Source organism: Ceratosolen solmsi, unplaced genomic scaffold, assembly GCF_000503995.2.
Source record: "Ceratosolen solmsi marchali unplaced genomic scaffold, CerSol_1.0 scaffold7, whole genome shotgun sequence".
In the NCBI taxonomy this organism is placed as follows: domain Eukaryota; kingdom Metazoa; phylum Arthropoda; class Insecta; order Hymenoptera; family Agaonidae; genus Ceratosolen; species Ceratosolen solmsi.
Window position 1 is genome coordinate 14,519,209 of NW_011948413.1, and position 27,566 is coordinate 14,546,774.

The window sequence follows — 27,566 nt, forward strand, 5'->3', positions numbered from 1 at the left end:
TCGGCCCTGGACAGAGAAGCTTAGCCTCGGTTGACTCGCTCGGCACGAGACTCGTCGTGGAGAGGAGCGCGCGCGTAAAGGTTAGGCGAGATAACGATTGACTACTGGACGTGCACCACTCCTCGGCCTATCACAGTATCGCTCCCTCCTTGTCGACGCGAGCGCGGTACCTCTTCCGTCTCCGTCAAGCTCGTGCGGGGGTGGAACCGTCCGCTCTAGGCGGCTGAACTCGGGGCCCCCAGCGAGGAACCAGCTGGAATCGCTCACTGGCGGAGTGCCGTAGTGCCGAGTGCCCGAGGGGTTTTGTGTATGCGTATGCGTACGTGCGTACCTGCTTGTATATATATATATATATATATATATTTATATATTTATATATTTATATAGATGCGTTGCGCGCTGTGTGTGTGTGTGTGTGTGTGTGTGTGACGCGTGATGGTGTGTGAGGGGGAGGGGGCGGGATTGGCGAGTTGCGTTCCCTTTGGCCGAGACACCTACATGTCCCCCTCGTCCTCTAACCTATGTGCCGTCGTTGGAATGGGAAGCCCGTGGCAGCAGCAGCAGCTCGAGACTCCTCTCTGTCCGACCCGAGAGCTCGCGTGCGCGCGTACGAGCCTCCGCCGCGTATCCCCGTCCAGCTGTGCCTCGGTCCGTCCCCTTTCGAACCCTCTTATCTCCGATCCTCGCCTCTCTGTCTTATGCGCTCTCGGCCCTCGTTGATTTTACCTACATCCTCTCTGCACATGTATGCTTGTACGTGCGCGCGCCCCTGTTATATTCTGTGTAGCTGTGCGCGCGCCCCTGTTGTACTCTGTGTAACTGTCGCGCGCGCGCTGGCACCACCGTAACTATTATTGTTGAACAGACTCGTGGGTGGTATACTCGAGGTCCTTATGTGTATCCTCTTTTTCCATCCTCTCTTTCTTCTCTCTATCAGTATGCATTCTCCAGGGTTATAGGTGATTGCCATTGTCGTGATCATGGTCGTCGTCGTCGTCGTCGTCGTCGTCTCCGTCCCCTCTCCAGTTGAGACCTTCTTATGTCGCAACAATACGACATGCAACATTTCCTTTTTTTATTTTTATCATCTATAAGTTTTCAAAAATTAAGATAAACTTATCGATATTCTTCATAAGCATCTTGCCGCATTTTACTTATAATACGAGACTCTACGTGAAATAGCATTTAAAAATGTTTAATTTATTAAGATACTTGTTACACCCTTAAATTGAAAAGAATTTGCTATTATATACATCGATTGCATTTTATATATTAATATGGGAGAATTTTATTTAAATTAACGATAGACTAGTGATAAATAATAAACAATTGTAGCAATTGTATATACTTTCTTTCATTATAGGTAACGAGCCCAGTTCAAAATTATATTCCTACTATATTCAATGTTGTTAGAAAAATAAATTTCTTATGTTGCTTTTACAAAAATGCGACAAAATCAACAAAATCGACAAAATCGACAAAATTAATTATTAAATTCTATAGAATTTATGACCTTGCATGAACGATCATCGGTATCATCTGTAAAGGAAACTTATATTGATGTGTTTTATATGTGTTTAAATACATTATGCAAGCAGTGCCATAAATTTTCAGAAACGTATAGTTGAGCAGACAACTATTAATTTACTGCGGTATCGTTTATTAAATTATTTATCGCGTTTTATATAGTATTTGAAAAAAACGGTAAAATAATGGAGGCACCGTATTTGCTTTATTCATTATTCTCATAGTCATATTTTTTTGCGATAATGCGAATGAAACGTACCATAAAAAAAAAAAAAAAAATCATCGCATAAACAAGGAATAGAAGCTTTAAATACAAAGGCTTTTACCGCTTTATGGCGGATTTATAATTATTATTAATTATTAATAGTTCGATTGAATTGTTGAAATTATGTTTGATAAAGGGAATTAAAAAACACAGTTTATTAATGTTTTATAGAGCTAACAGTTACATATGAAGCATTTAAGCATAACATTAAAATGCTCAAGAATCATAAAAAGATGTACGTTTATTATAAATAATAATAACTAGTTTCAAAAAATAGAGTAATTATTAAGCAAAATTAGAAAAAGATAAATGAGATAAAACATGCGATTACGTACAAAACACAACAAAAATGCGAAGAAAAATATTACTGCAACACGGTTAAAAGGTAGTTTCATTGCCGGAATAAACTATGTTTATTTCATTCATTTTATTTTATTTTATTATTATTTTATATGAATAACAAATTGTTAATTGGATTGGGCAAAGAGTAATTCGACTTGGCCAAAGTTTATTTGAAATCAATATAATACTTCAAGCTCGACGAGGGAGGAAGATTTAATGACGCATGATGGCAAATTGAGCGAATGTTTAAACAAAAGAAAAAAACGCGTTTAATGTACCGACATTAAAAAAGTTTATTCAAATTGATTGATCGATAAATCAATGGGGCAGGAATTCGAACGAGGAGGTAACATATAACAATGAGAACGAATGCACAGCATCTCTTCCGATACAATTAGTAGCAACACGTATCAATGCATATCGGCTACAATGAATGAATACAACTCTTCTTTTGTTTTTATTTGAATTTTACTCGACTGTCCGAATAAAAACAATAGCCACTGTTAATTGGATTTAGCACCTCGGTGAGTCTGTTAAATACTCCAATTTTTATTTACAAAGAATAAATTGATTATAGCGAATGGAGTAGTCAGTATATTTTAAGTATTATGAATTTATCTATTAATTTTAATTAAACCGATGCCTAATTATGCAAAATGTTTAATAAATGCAAAGTTTATTGAATTTATTATTGGACAGCCGTTATCTCGCGTACTCTCTGAAGAAAACGAACTCTGTATCGGCAAGTACTCGATAATACTTGATGTACGAAACGAAGAAGTTGAGTTGCTCTTGACACACAATGCACGTGTATCGCCTCAGTATCATTCGAGATATTACTGTACTCTTTTCCAAGCGGATAGTACAAGATGCGAGTACTCTTCAGGGCGCTTCAGTCTCATTGTGCATTAAAAAAAAAAAAAAAAAAGAGCTTTGCAAAAAATTAAAAGCAGATGTCAGAAAGTCCATCGTAACGGTAGATCGTAATAGAAATTTAACGTACAATTTTTAATTTACTTACATTGATTTTAAATCGAATGGAGATTTACAGCGATGATACGGGGAAAAAAAAATGCAATTAATATTCTCCGATGTACAAGCATATTAAACTTATGTCTTTTATGTATGTATCTAAATTTTTGCATACTGTAATATATCGACACCTAATGCCACGTCACAATGAATTTGTCATGACATTTAGCTTTTGCATTGAGTGCGATTCGATAAAAGTCGACAAGAAGTAAATTATAAAATTCATTTAATTAGATGATCGCCGGGTTATAGAAATTAATATCGAATGAATTACGATATAGTAATGACCGGCTAAAACACACTTATATATATATATATATATATATATATATATTTGTATTTACTTTATTGAAGGCAAATGACGCTAAACGTTTATGAAAAACATGAACAACTTTTAAGCAATTATGCGACAGGTATAACACGCGAATTTCAACAAAAATAGCGTAAAAAATTATTCTAACAAGATTTGTGTAAATTCGTGAATTAAGTAACGCAGGCATAGCATGAGAGTAGAAAAATGTAAAAGCCATTTAAAGATTTGTTCGCTATTTTTGTTCGAAGGATAATACAAATGGGATGGGAGGGAGGGGCACATTAATTCATGCGATTGAAAAAGTTCATAATACAAAAATGTCCTCATCCTGATAATGCAAGCGCTAATTTACAAATATACGTAAGCGATGATTGTATGTACGTGTGCAGCGCAATTTGTCATAGCCCAGTCAGCTTTAAAAAATAACTGTGCGTGCACATTGTAAATGATTTTTACGATGTGAAGCTGACAAGCATTGGCGAATAGTTGGAAAAATAAAGAGAAAAAATTTTAATGAATAAAATGTGATAAATATATGCAGAACTTTTGTTTTATAAATGATAAAAAAGCGATTTACAATTTATGTTTAAATGCTCTAAGATTAGAAGCACTGGAATAGATGTAGACTACTAATACAAAAAAAAAAAAAATAATAAAATAAAATAAAATTGAATCGACTATAAATATTTTCATCGACGAAAGGATGTATTATTTATTCTAGTAACTGTTTAAGCCTTAACAGCGATAAATAATAGTCGTAAATTATTGATAGAAAAAATAAAAGAAAAAAGGCTGTTGAATAACTAGAGTGAAGAAAGATCGTTACATTTTATAAATATAACGCTCTATGCCCTTGATGGCGATAAAAAAAAAAAATGTTGATACACCACGATAACAAATTATAATTAATAGAATGATATACGCGATAACTGGTATACTGAAATAACTGAGGTAAATTTATCAAATTTAGAATTTCTGTGCGCATTATAAATTAATATACTATTTATTCTATAATTAGAAGGTTTTTTTTTTTTTTTTTTTAATAAAAGTTCAAGGCCTCTAACAAAATTATTATATTTATTGAAAATATAAAATTAGTACGTAAGCTTATGTCTCTTGGTATGAATTTGAAATAAAAGAGCGGCACAATGTCAAATAGAAATTACTTTTTATAACAAAAAAAAAAAAACAAAAAAAAAAAAACGAAAAAACGTAATCCAGCAAAGGTGTCATATCATCGTAAAGAAGTTTTAATCAAATGGACGAATTTTATCAACATTTTTAAGGATAATATTAATACAACAAACATAACATAATGTACAATAACATCGAGGATATTATTTTATATATAGTTTCGATGAATCTATGTCGAATCCTCCCAGCATCAACATAATTCTCTGTCATTTATTATAAATTTAACAACAATATCGAAATGTTGCAAAGTGAAAGAGATAAAAAAAAAAATCATCACTGCCAATGACAATAATTTTTATCTTTAATGCGCTTTGTTCAACGATAGCTTCCACATAATTAGCAACATCATTGTCGAGCATCATAATTAATTGCCTGTAATTGTACAATCGATAACGTTTACTTTAAATTCACAACGTCCATTACGTAATCATATTAATGTGAGCACCGCAGCTTAATATTAAAGCGTAGATCAATAGTTATTTGAATATTCGAGCAGGCTGCAATGTAATAAGCGTGCCCCGATAATGCTAAAATAGCATATATGTGCATTCTCGACTGCACCTGTCACGAAGGGCTTATTCCTCGTGCCTCTCGGCATGATCGAATCCATCCAGTGAACGTAAATTTTCACCTTGATCTTATCGATACACATTACGCTCGCAAACTTCAGAACAATTAAAAGTCAAAACCACAACGCCGCGCACTCGACGTCGTATTTTACGCGAGGTAAGTTACCCCTGCGGTGCAGCACCGACCGACCGACCGACCGACGACCGAGTGACTCTTGACTGCATTGCATCCTATACGTATACGCGCGCACACTCGCGCACGGCTCGCGCGTGCCCATCGTAATGACGAATAGTATCAGTCGGTAGGTAGGCACACGGGTGAGTGAGTGAGCGCGTGTGGGAGCGAGCGAAGAGTGCCAAAGTGGAAAGATTAGAAAATCGCACACTTCTCGAACTCGAGACGAGAGATAGAGGGAGGGATATATATATAGAGAGAGAGAGAGAGAGAGAGAGAGAGCGAACGTAGTAGTTAGTGTATACGACACGACTCGGCTCGTATTAAATGGTTGCACCAACGAGTAGATAATTGTTAATTAATTTGTATTGTATAAATAGTTATATTCTAAATTAAGTGCAGTCAGAGGCTCTCGTGGCCCTTGTGAAAATAATGATTTTGCTCGAGATAAACAATAGGATAATCGAAGAAACATTGAACAACAAAATAAAAAATGCCCTGGCTGGGTAAGTCAAGTTCCTTGCTTATATTTCTATAATCCTCCCGTCCAGCACGTCGGCCGATCCTATTATTATTATCGTTCTCGCGAACGTTGTTACGCGGGATGCGTCAAAGATATCCCGGCTGGGCGGTGTCTAACCTCCTCCGTACGTTCATTTCACTGGACGATACTCTCCCTGACCTTATATCGCTATTTCCGAGCACGGATTGAGCTTAATTTTCGACGTGCCTCCTCTCCTTTTACTATCTCAATGAACAACCTCACAATTCCTTCACGCGAGACTCGTCGTTTGACGTTCTACTTAATATCTCTACATTTTTCAAATGCTTTGAGTAATGTAAGAGCATATTGAGCTTGCGACGCCTTTTGCCTTTTGCCTTTTGCCTTTTGCCCGTCTGTCACATTCTTTGTTTTGCAAACAATTATGAAAAAAAAATATACGAGCTTGCTTCTCCATGAAATATTTGCTTTGACAGTGGAGCAACAAGCCTTTTGCATGGTTTTGTAGTTAGAAATGTCGTAGCAAGTCTCATTATGATGGAAACTCTAATGGATATGGATTGTTCATTAAAAGAGTTTTTTTGGCATATGGGCATTTATGTCCTTAGTAAGAATCTTACAAAATTATTAGGCACACATTTTTTTTATCCGTAATTGGGTTTAGATCAGTTAAGACACCTAAATATCCATCGTTTTTTACTACACCACTATATCAAGTGCCATAATTGATTAACCTTAAAGGAGCATGTAGAGTCGTTTAATTTATTGAGTTAAATGTCAATATTTGACTTTGCTTGTCAATCGTGCTAATTACTAATGAATTCATTATTCGTTCGATGTACATTTCATTATAATCTATTAATATGACGATATTGTTTCAATTTTAAAACCCAATATTTCAGTGGTAAACTCGAATCAACGGATGTTATGGTAGCAGATTTCGATGGAGTTTTATTTCATATTTCCAATTTAAGTGGAGATAAGTCAAAAATCAGAGTGAGTGATTTTTGCATCCCCTTTTCTTTTAACAATTTACCAAATAAGCTTGCTAATATCGTTAATATTTATAGATAAGCGCGCTACTCAAATTTTACAAGCAACTGCAAGAACATGGCGCGGATGATTTACTCAAGCGAGAATATGGTGCTTATTTGGTAGAGCCAGAAACAGGTAATTCGAGGGAAATTTGTGAAGTCGTATAATTTTTTGTAGAAAAATAATTTAGCACCGTTGACAGTGCTCCCATTTATGAAATATGTATGTATTACATATTAAACGCGATGCTTCTTTTTTAAGGATATAGCGTTACAGTGATGATTGATCTAGAGAATATACCGGAAGACTGGGAGGTATTAGTTAAAAAAATTGGATTACTCAAAAGGCACTGTTTTGCCAGTGTATTTGAAAAGTATTTTGATTTTCAAGAAAAACTTAGCCAGTCTACAGAAGATTGTAGTAAGCTTCAGAAAAAAGCCATTATACAGTACAGAGACCAAGAAATCATGTGAGTAATATCATTATTTGCATGCAGCTTGAATTTTCAAATAAACAAATGCCTTGCAATTAAATTTAATAAAATGCCCTATGTTTTGATAAAGATACGTCGAGGCAAAAAGTGATAGAGTGACAGTTGTATTTAGTACAATATTTAAAGATGTGGATGATATGGTGATTGGTAAGATGTTTTTACAAGAATTGAAGGAAGGAAGAAGAGCGAGTCACACAGCACCACAGGTTCTTTTTAGTCATCGTGAACCGCCTTTAGAATTGCAGGACACTGGCACAATAGTAAATGACTGCATCGGATACATAACCTTTGGTATTTTTATTGTCTGTATAAAAAAGAAATTTTCTCGTAAATTTAGAAATTCAGTACTAATGCGCATTGAATAATAAAGCTTAGTAATCTTCGGTTAGATTGTAAAATATTAAAATACTTCTTATTTAATAGATGTTTAAATAAAAATATAGTGCTTAACAACTATTGACCTCGTATTATTGATTAAATGTCTTTATTTATTATAGTATTATTTCCACGGCATACGAATCCAGATGCACGCAACAATACAATCGATTTAATACACATGTTTAGACATTACCTACATTACCACATAAAGTGTAGTAAAGTTTATATTCATTCGCGAATGCGCACCAAAACGTCTGATTTCCTGAAAGTATTAAATCGAGCTCGTTCCCAACCTAAAATTACAGAGAAAAAAACGATTACGTAAGTATTTTGTAGATAGTTTAAAGATATTTAGCGAAACTACTGTAGAGAGAATGTATTTTTCTTTTCTTACAAAAGATTCTATTCAAATGTCCCATTACACAAGACGAACTTTTACAATAGTTTTGCTAAGAGATATTTGTTTAAAATTTATCCTTATTGAAATTGACAAATATATATCTATATGTATATTCCCTTTATTATAGGGGTCGAACATTCATTCGAAAAGAATGAACACGACGAGTCGATCGACAAGAATGTTAATATCTACTAAAATGAAGTTTAAACACCAAGATGAAGAAAATATTGCCTCGGGTCATGCGTGCTAGATAAATTTCTGGCCAAAACTGTACTTCAAATGAAAGTTGCTATTGGCCCTATAGGTTTAAGAATTTCAAGATCCTGTTGCCTCCGCTTAGTCGGATCCAAAAATATATAAGTCTTTAGAGCGATACAGGTTATACAACAAAAAGTTTTCGAGTCACATATGCTAGTTCTTCAAAACTTGATTCGTCATGTTTATCAATTTGAATAAAAATAAAATCGAGTGGAAGTCGATTTATTCGTGAATACTATGTGACAATAGATTGTTAAATAGGATCTTTAAGAAACTAAGTAAAAATAACACGACGTACAATCACGAAATTAAAAATTCCGTGAGCCCTTGATTACTGTTGTGAAATACGCTTTTTAAATTGTTGTATTACGTTATCTTTTCATTATTAATGTTTATAATTTAGTTTCTGTTCGGTTATTGTATTTTTTCTTATATTTTTATTAATTAATGCAATCCATTTAATGAGTTTATTATGTAAGATTTTTATATATTGTAAACATTACATCCGTGGGAAAGCAAAAATACTCGTGTAATGTCGAATAATTGCTTGCAAAAATGAGTAATGAAGTGCACGAAACGAGTCATTTTGTTGTTTGGATGAGGAATTAAACGTTCTTAGCAAGCGGTGAGCGTAGATAGAGAATTATTTCATACCGTCAATCTAACCAAATTACATCTTAATACCGTACGCTTAGCCTGTATCGCATCAGATGTCATCGGAATAACGATAACGACTCTGTCTACTTGTGTAATTAACAATGATGGTACATTGATAAAACCATTAAGACGAGGGAGTGTGCGAAAGATTTGAAAAACGAAGCGGCTAATTGTTAAGGCACTATTTAGTGTCGCAAGCACGTAACATAGTATATTGTTTTTGTAACAAATGATTTTTATTTTTAATTTTTATCCATTATTACATAATATTAAGTAATAAGATAATAAAAAAATATTGCCAATTTTTTAGTTACTTGAAAAGTTTATTTATATATCCACACGCGTATTGATTTTACGGGGAAAAGTGCATTTGCGCGTGAAAGGTCTGAGAATTAAGGAGTGCCCAGGGATGATGATTATCTACCACACCCTCGGTCGCTCACAAATACTACTTGCATTAGTTGAAAGTAGCTCAGTCACGGGAAATTCGTCCGTTACAGAGAGTCGACTTTTCAATTCTATTTCTTTTCGTTTTAATACCTTTGCTCGTCAGTGCAAATAATAATTTTTTAACTGTCGTAAGTATGATATTAATATGAATAATTGTAAAAATTTATTTAGATAATAATAATTTAGATAATCATCCAATGTAGCTTACAATTGTGTTTAATATATATATATATATATGAATTGAAAGTAAATTTGATCGAATGATTTATTTAACGATTTATTTATGATATTTTAACGAGTATTTTATATTAATTAATAGGTATGTTGCAATAGTGCCTGTACGAATCACAATTATTACTAACGTAATTCTACTTCAATTTTCAGCTAAATATAGAATGTGAAAATGGAAACATCGGCTATTTTGTCGGACTTATCGTCGCCATTGACACTGCCACCGTGTTCAGGGGAAAGCACAAATATCACCGGTGAATGCATCGAGCAGGAGACAGAGCCTGAATGGGAGAGCGAAGTGGTTGGCATTAAAGTATGGCAACTCGTGGGAATTATTCTTTCGGTCATTCTGGCTATTACAATAATGATATGCTGCTGCATTAGATTCAGAATACCAAGGACCAAGCAAGAGATCGAGGCTGATTATATTAGAAAAAAGTTGACTCGTAACTTCAGAAAAGAGTTGGCTAAGATTCACGACAAGGAAATGGATGAAATGGATTTGAAAAGAGGTGACTGACTACTTTAACATTGGATTAGATATTATCATGATCAACTTGCTATAAATGAATTAAACATAAAAATTAAAATAAAGCTTGTCGATCTAAGATTTGTAAATAAAGGATCTTGGATTATAAATACAAATGACAGGGCTGTAGATAATAAGAGATAAATTCATAAGATATTTTTCCTTAGATTAATATCATATATAATTTTTATTATATATAATATCATCATATAATTGAATGGCAGAGATTAAGAATGGGTTAATGAATAATTCGGTAATAACACTCTTGTACATTTATAATATAATTGAAATTTATTTATTTACTGGAATAATACAATAATATTACACGAGATTGTAATTGTACAATTTTTGTAATTAGATAAGGTCGAAAGTGGTAAATTAAATGTAAAATAATTATTGTAATTGAAGGTACATCAGAGTAAAAAATCTGACTTACTTTTTGTAATTATGTCGAACAATCATTTTGTTTAGCAATATGTGCGCGTGTGCGTGCGTGCTCATGTATTTTTAACGCGTCAGTTATTATTCTTGATTGTTTTCTTTGTATTTTATAGCTTTAGATCGTGTAAACGATGTTTTGAGCGCCGTAGAAACGGATGAAACACAAATGCAAGATAAGAAAATAATTTACAAGAGGTCAGATAGAGGATTCGGAACGAAGTTCAATGCAATGTTTCAGGATATGCGAATTCGGTTCAATAAAGAAGAACATACGGAATCGAATACAATGATTTAGCTTACTTAAAAACTTCCTTAAAACTGTTGTATTTTTAATTCGTATAAAGGAATTTGTTTTTGTATTTTGTTATTCATTGTTCATTAACCGTTTACTATGTAATTGAGATTTATGAATTATTTGTATATGTCATTTGTAAAGTTTATTTGTTTCTATTTGGCTTTTCCAAAAACTCAAGATTGCATAATATTTGAATTGTCGATTCAAGTTTATATACAAATGTTTGCTCGTTGCCTTTAAATAGTTCGAAATTTTGAATAATTTAATGAACTCTTAACGCTTTCCTTATTTACTGAAATATCTCGTGTTTATGTGTATTGAGCTTAAAAATCAATAGTTGGCCTATCACGTACTATCATATAAGTTAAAAAAATAACACTTGAAAGTACTTCTTATTTTATCAATACAATATATGTCATATAAATTTTCAGAAGTAACGTTTTTCACACTTTTTGGCCCTGCCAACGTGGTGATTTCTGTGCTTGTGCTACAATTATCTTATTGATTTACTGTTTGGAATCAAACATACCTAATCATACACTTTACAGCTATAATAGTGCACAATATCTTTACATTATTAATAGAGTTATGTTTAAACAATGGATAAAATTATCCTGTAACATGATAGAATTTATTAGACTCTCGATAACAACACTTTATACGATTGTGCCTTGTATTCTATTAAATAAAAAAAGAAATAATTATCGAAATTCATTCGGTCTATATATATATATATATATATTTATTTATTTATATATATTTTTCTTGTTTTATCCATAGTATATATAAATTAGACAATTTTTCATGCAACGGTAAAATCTACATTAACAGATATATTTTGTACATTGCAGTCGGTGGTCTATAAACTATTTTACAATAGCGGCATATTTTGTCTTTGTCTACAGCCACGAAATTCTTAGGTAAATATTGTTTTGAAAATAATGCTCCTCTCAATGTTCTCACAGAGCTGAACAGTGCCATGTTCATTATTAACTGTACGCCACGTACTTCCCATTATCGTTACTTTTTCACTTAACACATAAAACATTTGTTATAAATGCCCATTTTTAGTAAAATTAATATACATTTGCTTATACGGATAACAATCGTTGCAGCTCAATCGCTGTACTACAATAGTCATTAAATTTTATTCATCTATGACTTTTAAAAACGACGGCTGGCGTGTTGCACGTTTTTGAATGTGACAATTGATCGATCAAAAACGTTTCGCGGTAATAATACTTTGTATCATTACTATCATTAATGAATTGTTCTAATAATGGAGAATCAGTGTTTCTTAATACTGGAGGAAGCTTCATCGTACCTATGGTTTATTGTTTCAATTATTAAAAAAAAAAAAAACAAAAAAAACTCTCACACGACCTTCTAAATGATTATCCCGCGTTACAATTAACATTACATTATATCGATAAGAAATGTAAATGTATGCAATACAATTTTATTGATGAGACTGAAAATATCTATTACCTTTTGGTTAAATACTTATTATTTATTCTAGACAATTTTCTACGTTTTATAATAAATATTGTAAACTTCTCTCAGTATGTTTGAAACGTTATAAAATTGCCTGTCTTTTTATCTCGGAGATCATATCAAGTATTATAAAATTTATTCGTCAAAAAATGTACTTTTGCCCAGCCCTGTTCACGTATAAGCACAAAATTCTTTATTTTTCAATATATGTATTCGAGGTGTTTAATTTAGCAAACGCTTCTGCGCTCTTGCGATGGTTTAATTAACCTTAGAATATCAATATATTTAGATATCACCATTTAATACAAGTATTTACGGCTATTTACGGATAATAAATTATCGTGTGTAATGTTTTTTTTTTACTCTTGGTACACATTTATAAACGACAATTGGTCATTGTAATTAATCACTTATTCAAATCGATCGAATGAGATTCCAGTGTAATTTTAACTCTAATTTATTGAAAGTTATATTAAATAAAAGAATATAAATGGTCTTTTTGAAATTTTTTATTGTTCAAAAAATAAAAAAATAAACATTTGTAAAATAAGTTTGGTGAAGAAAACAAGGATGAATATTTGAATTTTAAAATGCATCGTTGGTCTGACGCTGTCTCATGTTTCTCCATTTTCTCCTCGTTGATTGTTTTCGTTTCACAAATACGTAAAAATTTGTACAGAAACATTAAAATTGTACAATAGAGGAGCATAGTTAGTAATTTTGGCTCGTTGCCTTTGCAATTGCGAGCATCATCCACTAGCAATATAATATTATGTACATAGTCGAACTAAAGTATCGTCGATGACAGATCATTTTCATCAGCTTTCTTCCTTGATAATAGTAATGTAACTCGTCACATTTCTAAACATTACTTCTCGACTCATTACAAATTATATTGATTTATACAGATTATTACAAAATAATTATATTTCATTGTATGCTAATTGTTAATACAATCAGATATCAGATCGAAACACCTGACTTTAAGAGTGCATGTGTTATTGTTTTATTTTTGCATAAATTTTACCGACCTATTTACCTCTTATGATTAGCCATTGTATAATTAGAATAAAAATCATACGTAAAACCATATTATCAATCTAATTATGGATGAAAAATATTCCTACTATCAAGGAAGATTTGTAAAAATTCATCATAAATTAGATACGCGAGCAATTCCCTCCTGGCAATACGATAAATTGCACAAAGAAATTACTAATAAATCCATTTGTTTATACGCAATTAAAATTTTGAAGCACAATATTTGTACTTAAAAGCTGAATGAAGCATAAGTAAATAATAACAATAATAACGATAAAAATAATAATAATTAAAACAAAAAAAATGGCTTGGATTTAGTTGATTTTTTTTTTTTTTTTTTTTTTTTTTTAACAAATTTGTGCATAAAAATGGTGTCTCTAAATAGTACGACAACTCAAATTTTAAACTTTACGCAACGTAGAGTAGTTCGGCACAGTACACAAGGATATCGTTTGAATAAAGCATCTTTCCTTATTTCTTCTTCTCCTCCTTCTCCTCCCCCTCCCCCTCCTTCTTGTCCTCCCTCCCTCCCTCCCTCCCTCCCTCTGCCCCTCACCCCGTCACCCACTAGGCGTAAGTACGGCCACTTTGATCGGACGTATCTTCAATTCTCTGGAATGCTCGATATAAATTATACACAACTTTTCACTGGTGCATATTACTGACGTGTCGTTAGTGGGACAGTCGTCGACTTTGGTAAAAGAAATGGGATGCTCGTTTGCGATTAAGGAAGCGTAAGGACGTGAGTCCCGGGTGCCGATGGTAATGCCGTCGCTCAGCTCCACTTTTCGCTTGCAACGTGAACGCATCCGGATTGCAAACATAAGGTGAAACATTGACATAAGGTGACATGAGCCAGGCATGGGCGTAGCTCCGAGGATGCCAACGAAGGCCTACGTAAACAGTATGATGAACAATTTTAGCGTACGGAAGCTGCTACACCCGCAACTGCCTACACAATGGATAACACAACGGACTTGACACATAAAGAGATAGCGACGGCTAAGGGTAGGTCGAGGATCCGTGCGACGTCGTAGCGTCATCTATCGCCCCAACACAATCGATGCAAGAACATTAAGCTGGGAGAGGAGGGGGGGGGGGGCGGTCATCGCAGCCGCAACCCGGGGCGAGAGTCGCCCGCCGCTCTACCTGGAGCGGCTCTCCCCAAAATCAAAGAATCGACAAAGAATCGAGGCGCGGTAGTCTCCAACGGGGCAAACAAACAAATCGGATCCTACGCTTGAGGCTGCCTGCTACCTCGGGAGGGCAGATCGACACGGCCTTCACGGCCGCGCGCCTGGAGGAAAGAAGCCACCCCAGCGAGGCAGTCTTCGTGTTTAGGCCGCCTAGGCGTGCCTTCACGATATCTTGTTCCTCCACCATGAGAATTTCATCTTGGGGCTTGGGTACTGGAAGCTAATGAGGGTGTGGGGAATGAGGGAAAGCATAGGGAGGAATCCGGCGCAGCTCCTGAGTTTGGGCCGTTTCTGTCCGGGTGGTTCCTTATGGTGGCGACCGGCCGAGTAGGGATAGGAGCTCGCCAGGGGCTCGCAACGGCTCTCGGCCTCGGGAAGATGGCCACCAGTCTCGCGACTCGACATCCGCAGGATCTTCGAATGCCCGTGGACCTGGGGCCCACCGGGGTTCGCGAGGGCTTTGATCGAGGCTCGTCTGTACACCTTGGAGCGGGATCTGGTGGACGAGGTCGAGAGAGGCCGTAGCCAGGGCCTGAGGTAATGGACCGCCGGTAGGCGGGATGAAGATGATGACGATGACGATGAGGAGGAGGAGGAGGATGAGGAAGAGGATGAGGATGAGGAGGATGAGGATGAGGCGGACGAGGATGAGGATGATGTTGATGATGATGATGATGATGATGATGATGATGATGATGATGAAGGAGAGGCAGAGGAGGAGGAGGAGGGTAGGGCCGCGGCGGTCGCCCCGTCGGGGCCTGCGCTGCTGCAGGCGGCCAGCGACGAGGCGCCCACGAACCCTCAGCTCGGAAACTTGGAGTAGAAGGCGCAGATGAGGTCGTAATTTTTGAAGCGGCAATACTGGACGTCGCTACGCACAAAGTCGGCCTCGAGCCCGAGGCAGTCGGACTGCTCGAGCTCACGGGGCGTGTCCGCCGCCACGGACTCCTTGTTCGCGAAGATGCTCACGACGAACTTGCCGGGCTTGAAGGTCTTGAGAACGCGCTCTATCACTTCCTCGTACGAGGCCTCCGGAATGTTGCTCTCGAATGACACGTAGGAGAAGTCCGGCTCCGGTGTTATGTGGATCGTCATGTAGCTGCCCTGCAATAATAAGTCCAATGGATGTTGGATGATTCGGTCGGTAGCTCGAGTCCCGGTAGCTCGTGTCCCCGACGGAATTTTTCTGCCGATCGGAGCCTGCCCGGTTGGTCGTTCTAATTATAATTGAAAACACTCGTCGCACGCTATTCTGGCCCCTCTCTAACGCTGGGCATAATGAGGGATAGAGGAGGGGAATGCCTCACGATAGGATAGAATCCGAGTCATTGCGGGAAACAGAGAGAGAGAGAGAGAGAGAGAGAGAGAGAGAGAGAGACGCGTTATTGAAACACAAGTCATCTTAAATGTCCATTTAAGTTTAAGTCCATTGAAGCTAATTGGACAAAGATGAGCGTAAGAGCCACGGTTACAATGGAAATCGAATAAACGTATTATGCCACGAAGTTTTATTAGAATAATATAGAACTAAAATATGTAAGTTTATGATTTATAATAAAGGCGTGGGCGGGGGGGCAATTTTCTTGTCGCGCGCGTTAAGTCGCGCAAGCGCGAATGAAGAATTCGAAGCTATGTAGGCTATTTGAGCGAATAGCGTTAATGTGTGTCGAATGCCGCGAATACCTGAACATTATCGAACGATTAGCTTTATGTTCCCGTCCGACCTTATTACCGAACTATGCTTCGCTTTAGGAAAGCTCACACGTGGCCTGGAGCGCCGCGTGGGAATACTCACGCTTTTGGAGACACCGTTCATGGAGTAGCCGCAGGGTTCGAAGAGGAAGTCGTCAATCAGCATATTAGGTATGAGCCTGTCGATGCCGGATTTTTGGGTGGCCTCGGCCGCCGACGAACAGATGTCACGGGTAAAGATGGCCATGACCTCCGGGTCGAGATGGGTCATTAGGATCTCGAGAGTCTGGTCAGGCTCGCGCTCGCCGTTCTGCGGCTGGTAGCGCTTATCCCGGTTCAGGGTGTAGAGGTACCAACAGTCGTTGTCCTCCGAGCCCAAGCAGTAGGCCTCGCCATCTGATCGTTAATAAACATCAACCAATGTCCTCGTTTCATTTCACATCCAATATCCATGTACTTTAGCTTTTGCCTTTCTTGCGCTTCCACGTTACTAGTTGCGCAATTCTCATTAATTATTCGAGATTCAATTATTTTACTTCAATGTTCGAGACGAGGTTGCAGCGTTTTTCTTTTGTTATGCCCGCCCTTTTAAGGGTCAAAGAGCTTCCTATGCTATCATCGAGAAATGTTAATGTTAATAATGAATCGTTGCATCACTATAATACATTTTCTCTAAGAGTCACGATCTTATTTAAAAATTCATTTCCGATAAAAATGTAGATAAAGACAATGGTAACATTATGTAAAATTATTCATTATATAATATAATATCTTATTAATTGGTTTATTCCTTATTTGACAATTATTACAATTGAAAAGCTTTTATTTTTATAAAGAAATCAATGTTTTGGAATTTTTCTTTCATCTCAAATATTTTATAAATACATTTGTACGATTGCTTCAATACAATATTACCTATCTGTCGCAGATACTTATTGGTTCAATAATTTATGTGGGTAAAATATCCAAAGTATTTTTTTTCTAAATTATTTTATTTTATATACGACTTATCGGACGTTTCCATTTTAGCCTAAGCAAGTAGTGATGGATTATGAATGATCAGACCTCTTATCTCTTCATTATAACACTTGTAATTTCGTTAGTGAGTAGACAATGTTTCTTTTTCATTTATCGTTTCACAATTCGTTTAGTCAAAATAAAACAAAAACAAAAGGAAAAACAAACGAAAAATATAATAGATAGTACTTATGTCATTCATTTTGTTATATCATTAAAAATGTATCGAACTTTTTAATATTCTGTGCTTTAAGCGCGAAGATTATTTTATTTAATATGACAAATCATTGCAATATATTTCTAATGTAATATTACTACTTAAATATTCTAATTGTCGAATGAAATGTACACTAGGATAACGTTTTGTGAATTCTTAAATTGAATTGTGAATTGAACAATAAAATTTATGTGAAATATAGGATGTCTAATGAAATTATTAAGAATTAATTTATAAAATGAATAATAATCGACATAAAGTTATTGTTCGATTATTGTAAGGTAGATTATATTTTGCTGAGAGTGAAATTTTTTTTCCATTTGATAATAATCCACAATCAATTACGAAAAATAAATAATCTTTATATTTTTTCATATTAAGTAGTGATGCAGCTGAATTAAGTGATAAGTAGTTTTTAAAATTGAAAATTTCATTATAAAACAAATGATCTTTACATCTATTGTAAATTCTAAAGAATACAAACTTTGCCAATAAATTTATAATTAGACATATCAATTATTTCTTGTGCAATAGATTTATGTATATATATATATATATATATATTTAGTTATTTATTATTTTTTTTAAAGATATATCTATTAATTATTTATTTGCAATGTATAAATAATTTGTTTGTATTATAATTACATAACACATTGTAACATTCGATAATAAAAATGTCGATTCTTTTGATTGATTAGATAATTAGTTAAGAAATTAGCGATTCTATTATTTTAGAAATTAATATTTTTTGTAAACGTATTTTTTCTAAAATATCAGATAAGTTCATAAGGAATTTAATAACACATTTAATATTTGTATATTGTGCTCGTGATATACTTATATTTACGATATTTCTAATTCGCTTACATGAATGTGTTTTTAATTCTTTTCAGTGTGTTGATATTGTTTTATTCTAAAATTAAAATACGAGTTTTGTTATTTCATTTGAATTTTCCAAACTCTATGTTTAACTCCCATATTTAATAAATAATACTCACCAGGAAAGAAAGTGTCCAATAAGGCAACTTCTTCCTCAAAGGCTTGATGCGGCGATATTTGTAATTCCGGTCGTTTATAATTCTTGCGCGAATAGAACAAATCCTAGAGAGAAAAAAATGGCGAATGAGATTTGGAATTAAAGATTACATTCTGTAATATATCTACAAGCGTACATATTTCTATTGATATACTTAGTGATGATTTACCATGCAATAAAACTAATATGCAGTACGTATAAAGAATAAGAAGGAAATTATTGTATGGACAAATAAAATATCGATCATTCGAAGGTAGAAAATATGTATAAGAATTATCGTATAGAATTTTCTTACGTACTCATTAATAACAGCACATATATATATATATATATTTTGTTATTGTTGTTGTTTTTGTTTTTTTGTTTTTGTTTGTAATATAATTGTATTTTAATATTCGAGTATTAAATATACCCTTTAAAAATTAAATTTTAAGGTAATAATAAAAATATGCGTGTACGTGTAAATATTTGCAACAAACTTTTGAAAAAATTGCGAATTTACATATTACAATTAGGTTCTAAGATTTAAAACTGTAAAACTACTCGTTCTCGTCTTAAAAATCACATTAGTATAAAATTAATCTTAATTATTTTTTTTTGTAATCGCCCAAAAGTCTTCAATGTGATAATCTGCCTATCTCATTTTCATTGTATAGTTTTATTCTCGAAAATTACTTTGAAAATTTGAGTTGATGAATATAAAAGGTCGTGTCTTAAATTATGTAAGACAATTATTTTTATGATACAACAAAAAATCTATTTAATCCGATTTCTAAAATTATATGAACTTCTTTTTTAAAAATTCTATGCATAAAAAACGACTAGTTCAATAATATTGTTTTATAATAGTTTAATTACGAAAATATTATAAGAGATATGGTTTTTATAATGCCAATGTATAGTCATTTAATTAATGTTACGCTATAAAAACCTTCAAATTTAACATAATTGAAAAAAAAAAGTTTTAATTACTTAACATTTATGTCGATTAAAAATGTAATAATTGCTTTGTATTATTATTATTATTATTATTTATTTTTTTTTTTACGCTAAACCAGTTAAATGCTATCATAAGAAAATAATCAAAATGAATGGTAAGCACGATAAAAGATAATGATAAAAGATAAAAACTAACTAGATTAAGTATAATGTACTAATCGATTTTAAACTATACATCTAACTACGCAAAAATTAAAGAGGTTGATGCGTTTTTTTTTTTCAAAATTAAACTCATTACTAGCTAAGTGATAAATAAATTGAATTAGTTACAATTGTAATGTAATGAATTTTAACGAAATTTGTTAATACACAAGTAGGTGGCTGAAGGGAGCTTGAGAGAAGAAAACATAATGTGAAAATACTTGTTTATAAAAATTGATTTGAATAAATGCTTTAAAAGTCTTAAAGTGCCTCCATACCTGGCAGTAAATAATCAATGTAGACATAAAAAATGTAGTAGTATTGCGCGATGATAGGTGGCGAACGTGGGGGGAATATACGCGTAGATGGAGGGTGATGGGGGCATATAACCTACGTTCCTCCACAACTGGTTAACGCATCAACCTCCTTAAAGTTCCAACTTTTTGGCTAATTTGTCATCGGGACAAATCGTGTGGCATCGTGCAAACAAACGACAAACAAAAAGCAAAAGAATAGTAAGCAGTTGTGTGTGGAGGAGTGCGCGACTTTGGGCATTTTTCACTGAATTAATAGCGCCGTATCAACCTTTGTGTCACACGATTTACGGAAAAGTCGGATAAAGAAGGAAGCAAACATATATATATATATATATACGTTACGAAGAGATATCGTCATAAGAAGGATCGATAAACGGAGAGAGTCGGCGGAGAATGAGAAAGAAAGAGGACTCGTACGCTTCAGATTTCCAGTGTATATCACACATGCATATACACTTACACAATCGCATCATTTATATATGCACTAGGTCAAGTTGTATAGCTAAGTCACTCTTTTGATATCCCTCCTCTGTCTCCTTCACCTGCTGCCCCTCGTCCTTCTCGTCCTCCTCATTCTTCTCCTTCTCCTCCTTTCTATCCGGGGGTCAAAAGAAATCGAATTTTGTACCGAGATTAACAAGGAAACTACGCAACAACGGCTCTCTCTCCGGATCTATCGAAGCACGACTTGCATATGCATGTGAGGTCATCCATTTCTCTCGATGAATGAATGAATCCATGTTTTTAGGAGGTCGAATGATCTTTGGGCTTGTAAACGATTCGTACTACTCAAATTATCGATATTTTCAATAACTCCTTTCATCTCGCACGCCAAACTCTTTACTTTAAGATGATTTTTATCTATGTTCGGAGCATTTAAACTGGTACAACAGTGAACTAGAATTTGTGATTTTTCCACGACTCTGTGTGTCACGTTAATTATTAAGCTAGAATGACGAAATATGATGAAATATGCTACAATATTATGTAACAAGTAGAATAAAGGCTTGCATTTAGGATTTAGGCAAAACTCGTATATTAAAAAATCAATATACGACTTCTCTTGAGGTCATCAAATGTTTGTTTCGGGAATATCTACTTTAAAATTAGCTAATATTAATAAAGATCTGTCGATATTGCGGAAACCATTTTAATACCAATGCAGAATCATTGATTTTCTTATTTCTTTGGCTGTAGCGATATTTTATGCTATGTGGGACAAAAAGTAACTAAATTATTGTACAACCTGAATTCTATTTCAAAGTAACTTATAAAAATGAAAAAAAGAAATGAACAAAGGCAATGTAGAAGATAACATTAATCAAAATATCCTTTAAAACTAAAAATTTTAAACTTAAACAAATTAGTTTTTATTTTTACGATCAATTAAAAAGAAACAAAAAAAGAAAAAAGAAAGAAATCTTGATAAAGCTTTTTATGATTTTACGTACGTATTTTTTTTTTTTTTTTTTTTTTTTTTTTTTTTTTAGTCATAATATTGGTAAGCCAACATACGACGACGATACGTTTCCATTATAGTGACCCGCACGTAAATTGATTTATTGTGTCTCCATATTAAGATAGGATATTCTTGATGAACTCGGGATAAATATTAAATTGCCTTCGTGTTCAAAAAGAAAAAGAAAAAGAAAAAGGAAAAACAGAAACCAGCCGCAATATTCAAAATATAAATAAATCGATAATTGCATTCTCACGCTGATGTTTGTTTGTTTGTTTGTTATTCTTTTTAGCTCATGGTAAAAAGAGGGGAAACAATATTGATTTATCCGATGTTATTGTACCTTATTAAAGATATACAATACACATTAAAGGAGAAAAATTGTCATATTTGTGAGATAATTTTTAATTTCTTTAATGCATTGATATATTAGATTATAAAGATCCGAATGCATTGAAACATTCGGAAATAAATTTGGAAAACGAATGAATGGATTCTTGATTTTGATGTCTCGTTTGACGTATAAATTTACTCGATTAAAGTTAATGCTTGATTTTTTTTAATTGATAAATTAGCTTTCTATGAGAAACGATTCTCTGTGTAAAATAATATTACATTTCGCGATTCGAGTTCATTGCTGTAGTATTTGAATTATTTTAATTGCAATTCTCGTCAACGGGTGTAATTGAAAAAAGTAACTTGTGCGCAAAGCAAGAAATCTGGACAAATATTTGAATTTTCAAGTCAAGTGAAATAATGGTATTTCATACTAATAAATCTTTTAATTTTCATGTAGAATTTTATGCAGTTTTTTTTATAATAGAATGTCTCGTTATAGGCATTTATCGAGGGGATCTTAGCCATTATAATATTGCGACGATAATCGCTTAGGTATCTAATTATAATTCTAATATTCTAATATTATATTCTAATAATATTCTAATGCAAATTAAATTTCACTCCAAATATATTATAAATAAAATATAAGCATTTGTGATTCCAGTTGAAAATCCATATTATTAATCATTTACTCGAAAAATCGTGGGACATTTAATGCTTGTAAAAATGTGGCATGGAGGATTTGAAACAGGCAACACAAGCACTTTTTTTTTTTTCTTTTTTTTTTACATAAATAAGTAATCACTATTTTATAACTATACATAACTAGTCTCATAAGATTACAAGAAAATAATTAAGAATTTATGAATTAAATAAATAAGAAATTTTAAAAAATCACAGTGTGTATGTACGCTTAAAGCCAAAGTGTGATTTTTAATAATATTTATTAACAGGATGAAATTTTTAAGCCAAAAATGAGAAAATTCGACAACCGATGGATAATACAAAAAGGAAAGAAAAAAAAAAAAGAAAGAAAAATAGGAAAAAAAATAAAGGGGAAAAAAAAAAGAAAAAACGAGTCTTCGCAAGCTTTTATTACGAGTCGCGCGTCAAGTTGTACGAATAATTGCGACTGCTTTTAAAATCCAAGATAAAGCAGCAAGAACAGAAAAGGTCAGTTAACAAGTTCCCATCGTCTTTAAAATTTATTCTGTGTAACTTTATTGAAAATAGTTGTGTACCTCGACTTTGTCAAAACCGGTGTAACTTTCAACAAGATCTAAGAGGGTCTCCAGGCACTGCAATGGCGTTGTTGTGCCGCAAGTCTTCAAGATGAGTCTGCGCTTTGACACAAACATACTGCTCTCGCTGCAAGTACACAGTTTCGAACGTTTATATTGAGAAGAATTTTGACAGTTGATTAAATTAAAAATGGAAAAATTAGTACTGCCCAGACACTTTCTCATTCGTTATACTTTTTTTGTTTGTTTGTTTTTTTTTTTTTTTTTTTTTTTTTTTTTTTTTTTCTTTGTTCGCTTCTCTTTATCAAATAGGAGTATCGTATACAAGATCACGTGTAAGAGGTCTGCGGACAACGATGACTTTGAACTCGACTCACACGATCGCCATTGGATATATCATTTACATTACATGTTTTGCATTACACGTCGCCTAAGCGCGTCAATTTGCTAATCGAGAGGCAGTCTGTCTATGACAAGAGTCTCGATACAATAATGCCCAGGTATTTCTTTAGGTAGGCCTTTTACGAATTACATGACGAAATAATGCGTTTTCAAAACATCAGTCCAATAAACATTGTGCATGCCATTACATAATTTTTACTCACGTCTTTTTCACGTGTAATTTTATCGTGCGTTTATCGTATTTTTTGTTGTCGTTGTTGTTTCTTTTTGTCAAGTTTTCTTTTCTTTTCCTTATTATTAAACTTTCAACTTTAGATCTGCATTCATAGGCGCATTTATCATGCCAACCGGACTAATACTATTAACGAGCGCATTGGAAAAACACATTATTATGACTTATATAGTACAGGTAAGCTTACTATTAATAGTATACCATTGCGCTATTCAATTTAAGCTACTCGTTGAGTCTTATAATTTCCAAGATTAATTAGGAATCGCTGGAATCATTTTGTTGTTTCTTCTCTTCTCTGTTTCATCGGTTTTCGTTTTTTTTTTCTTCACGGATTTGACTACCTTATTTAAAATAAGTAAAAATGGGTAAAAAAAAAAAAAAAAAAAAAAAAAAAAAAAAAAAAAAGAAAAAGAAAAAATCTCACGGTATACATCAAGACTAGTCGAAAACAATCCTTATAAAAATTCTTTGCTCAAATTTTATTCATACTCATGATTGCCATAGTAATAGTCGATCCTATATCCTCTATGTACGAAGTGATATTCTCTTTCGCTACAATACTTATCGGCGATGCATTAAACACCACCTGGGAATTTCATCGTCAATGGTAACACAAGTATCCCATAAGTTATTGAGACTAATTAACGAGACTATAAATGCCAGTTGGAGATCTAGATGTTAGCTTCCGAATTCATGAGCAGCCGCACAATCTTCTCACCAACTAACATCCCCGTCCCCCCAATTCGAAACTATTGAATTCCCGTAATCAATTCCGATCCAACAATGCATATGAAATTCCGAGAAAGTGTGTCGTAATGTTTTCCGGGTCAGGAACTGATAAGACGATCGCGAAGACGAAAAAAAAAGCGCGAGACTAATTTTCAACGCTTAGATGTCTCGTAGGCGCCTTTAGTATCAATTGATACTATCGCAATCTAAAAATATGCTGGGAATCATCGATGCCACCGTCAAATGTGTTCAGGAGGGAGGCGATGAATAAAAGACTTTTTATCAGTCGTAGTTGATTGGTCTTTGACCTATGTATGCGCGTTGGGGTAAACGCCGTGATAAAACACGAAAGTAGCACGTGGTGGCAGCATCCCGCGATCATCTTATATAATATGCGAACGTGCCCGTGAGATTCGTGGAAAAAAAAAAAAAAAAAAAAGAATCGCGACAATCAGCACGGAGAAACCTCCGGGTTATTTCTCTCTACGTTCGTGTCTCCCACTTTCATTGCCCCACGTACGAATGCAGTCTCCTACTTGTCCCTTTTACTCTTTAGCGACTCCTTTACTTCTCGTAGCACACATATACGAGCGATGCATCCACGGACACGAAATCGATATCCTCGCAACGCCTAAGTCATCCCAACGCACCAACCAGACGATATAATATATATATATAAATATATACTTCAACTTGCAACGTCATAGATTTTATATTTATTGCGTATTCTTATACAAAACAAAAAACATATATACGTTAATAAGTGTTGGTGCATTATTAATTATTTAAGTAATTTAATATAATATTAAAATCTCTGCTTCAAATAGGAATTTTTAAGCTTGTATAAATGAAATATTGAGAATTTTGCTTTGCCATAAAATTACAAACAATTATCCGTACAAGCCACGGTAGTTATTTAAAATTAAGCAAATTAAATACGCGATTTCACATTAACATTTCACAATAAGTATTAATACATTATATTAAAATTATAACAAAAATTTTATTCTACAAATTTTGCTACAAATATATTCTTTATAATTTTCAATGAAAAATATTAGTATCAAATGACAAAATATTAAATTTATAAAATTCTTTATCAATTTATAATTGCCGCATACATCTGTTTACAATCCAAATATTTCATCCATACACTTTAAGGGAGATTTGTGGAATCTTTTATTACTCATTCGCTCTTCTTTCTCTTTCTCACGCACGCGCGCGCGCGCGCACACTCTCTCTCTCTCTCTCTCTCTCTCTCTCTCTTAATCTCTTAATCTCTTATTCAGGATTGTTTTAATTTCTGCATTTTTTTTCATGTAATTTTTTCATCTGCCTTGCACCATAAGTCGAAAATTTTATCAAAGGCTAGACTGCGCTTTTCTCAGGTACCAGAATTAAATAAAGGATTAAAATGTGTGTGCATTAGTATTTAAGTGTGCAAATGCATGAAAGTTTGCATTATTCTGGTCTACGAGGTTATTTCGGTAGGAGCGTACAAAGCTTTTCAATGTATTCACGCTTTGCTTCTTCATGTTTAGATAGAAGTGCCGCTATTTGTTTACTATTTACACTATTTATGTGAAAATTTAATTAACGTTTATTTTTATAACGAGTATATACGGTTTAAAAAAAAATCATCTACAAATAATCATAAATTTATCAATATCAAATAGTTGTTTGCAGGCTACAAAAACCAAAATCGTTCAATACTTTAAGAATCTTTTCTCTTTAATAAGTTGACCTTGAGTAAATACTAAATGAATTTCAATGATAAAGTAGCAGACATTAGTTTAATTTAATGTTACAATTGCTTATCTACGTGCAAATTTATCAAGACTCACAATGTTTGAAATTTTAAATAAATAATGCATATATCTATTAGTAATAATTCAATAAATAAGTAAACAAAAAAGCAAATATATGATTTAGCCATTTTTGAGATAATGTCGAATATTTTAATATTTCTTTTTCTATTATAGCATTATAATTTTAATTTAAAGTTTTCATTATTTCAATATAATAAACTGCTTTTGCTATTAATTTACTTTACTGTTATAGCTATGTTTTTATAATATTTAGAAACCAAAATTTCTAATTAAAATGCAACAAAACTGCATTTAATTTTTTTTTTTTTTTTTTAATTATATAATTGTAACTCTAATACAAAAATTTTCAAATCAATTATTGAAGTTAATGGCATAAATGGCGGTAATCGGGTGTCGATAAAACAGAATTCTAAATTGTTTACAATCGCATCCTCTCAAATAAGATTTTTTATTAAATAATAATTTTTAAATTCTCAAAAAATATTTGTAATAATAGATGTTGTAATAGTAAATATGAAATCCCATTTATCCGGATGTTATGTATATCCACTATAAGAATTTATCATAATCAGGCATGATGGCATAATTCAAATTAACTCTTGTTAAATCACAATGAAACAAATTTATAGTAAATAATTTTATAAATATACATTTGTACTTGTAAATTTATATTTAAAATTTTACAAATCATCCATAATAAAGATAATCCAAAGCTTATAACGTAAACTATAAATACACACCAATTGTAACGCATATTATGAAACAAAGAAAACGTGTATAAAAAAAAAACCATCAATTGTTTTACGCTTTATATTATATTATCTTTGACGTGTTTCGTTTGTCCATAAAAATTAATAAATACTTAAATGAAAAGGTAAACAGACAAACAAATTAACATACATCTCCAGTATCATAGTTCTTGATCTCTGAAATATTTACTCCGTTGGTCTTATTTTCGTCAATCGAGGATACGAATTTATACATAAAATTTACGTAAAAAAGCAAAATCCACTGTTCAACAGTTAAGAAAATAAAGGAGATATTCAAATAAAATATAGATCCACAATTTATTTCATTAGTTAATTCGATCCAGCAA

At 33.2% G+C, this 27,566-nt stretch overlaps 3 protein-coding genes across 3 annotated transcripts in view; 2 read left to right on the forward strand and 1 right to left on the reverse strand.

Moving 5' to 3' along the window:
* The first annotated feature begins 5,727 nt into the window (after positions 1-5,727).
* Arpc2 (Actin-related protein 2/3 complex, subunit 2) lies at positions 5,728-8,893 on the forward strand. The gene is made up of 7 exons (XM_011506274.1): positions 5,728-5,923; positions 6,822-6,915; positions 6,990-7,089; positions 7,216-7,423; positions 7,518-7,738; positions 7,945-8,146; positions 8,353-8,893. The coding sequence occupies exons 1-7, from the start codon at positions 5,850-5,852 to the stop codon at positions 8,378-8,380; spliced, it is 927 nt and encodes a 308-aa protein (XP_011504576.1). The 5' UTR covers positions 5,728-5,849; the 3' UTR covers positions 8,381-8,893.
* A 1,078-nt stretch (positions 8,894-9,971) lies between these two features.
* On the forward strand, positions 9,972-11,466 carry LOC105367533 (transmembrane inner ear expressed protein). Its single transcript, XM_011506275.1, has 2 exons — positions 9,972-10,333; positions 10,905-11,466. Exons 1-2 carry the CDS (start codon positions 9,994-9,996, stop codon positions 11,084-11,086), a joined length of 522 nt encoding a protein of 173 aa, XP_011504577.1. The 5' UTR covers positions 9,972-9,993; the 3' UTR covers positions 11,087-11,466.
* Positions 11,467-15,487: 4,021 nt separating this feature from the next.
* SamDC (S-adenosylmethionine decarboxylase) overlaps positions 15,488-27,566 on the reverse strand; it is a 30,829-nt gene continuing 18,750 nt past the window's right edge. Inside the window, exons 3-6 of the mRNA XM_011506277.1 lie at positions 23,279-23,405; positions 18,745-18,847; positions 16,613-16,905; positions 15,488-15,921 (exon numbers count right to left, since the gene is read on the reverse strand). Coding sequence (XP_011504579.1) covers positions 15,619-15,921; positions 16,613-16,905; positions 18,745-18,847; positions 23,279-23,405 — 826 coding nt within the window. The 3' untranslated portion in view covers positions 15,488-15,618. The remainder of the gene's footprint in view (positions 15,922-16,612; positions 16,906-18,744; positions 18,848-23,278; positions 23,406-27,566) is intronic.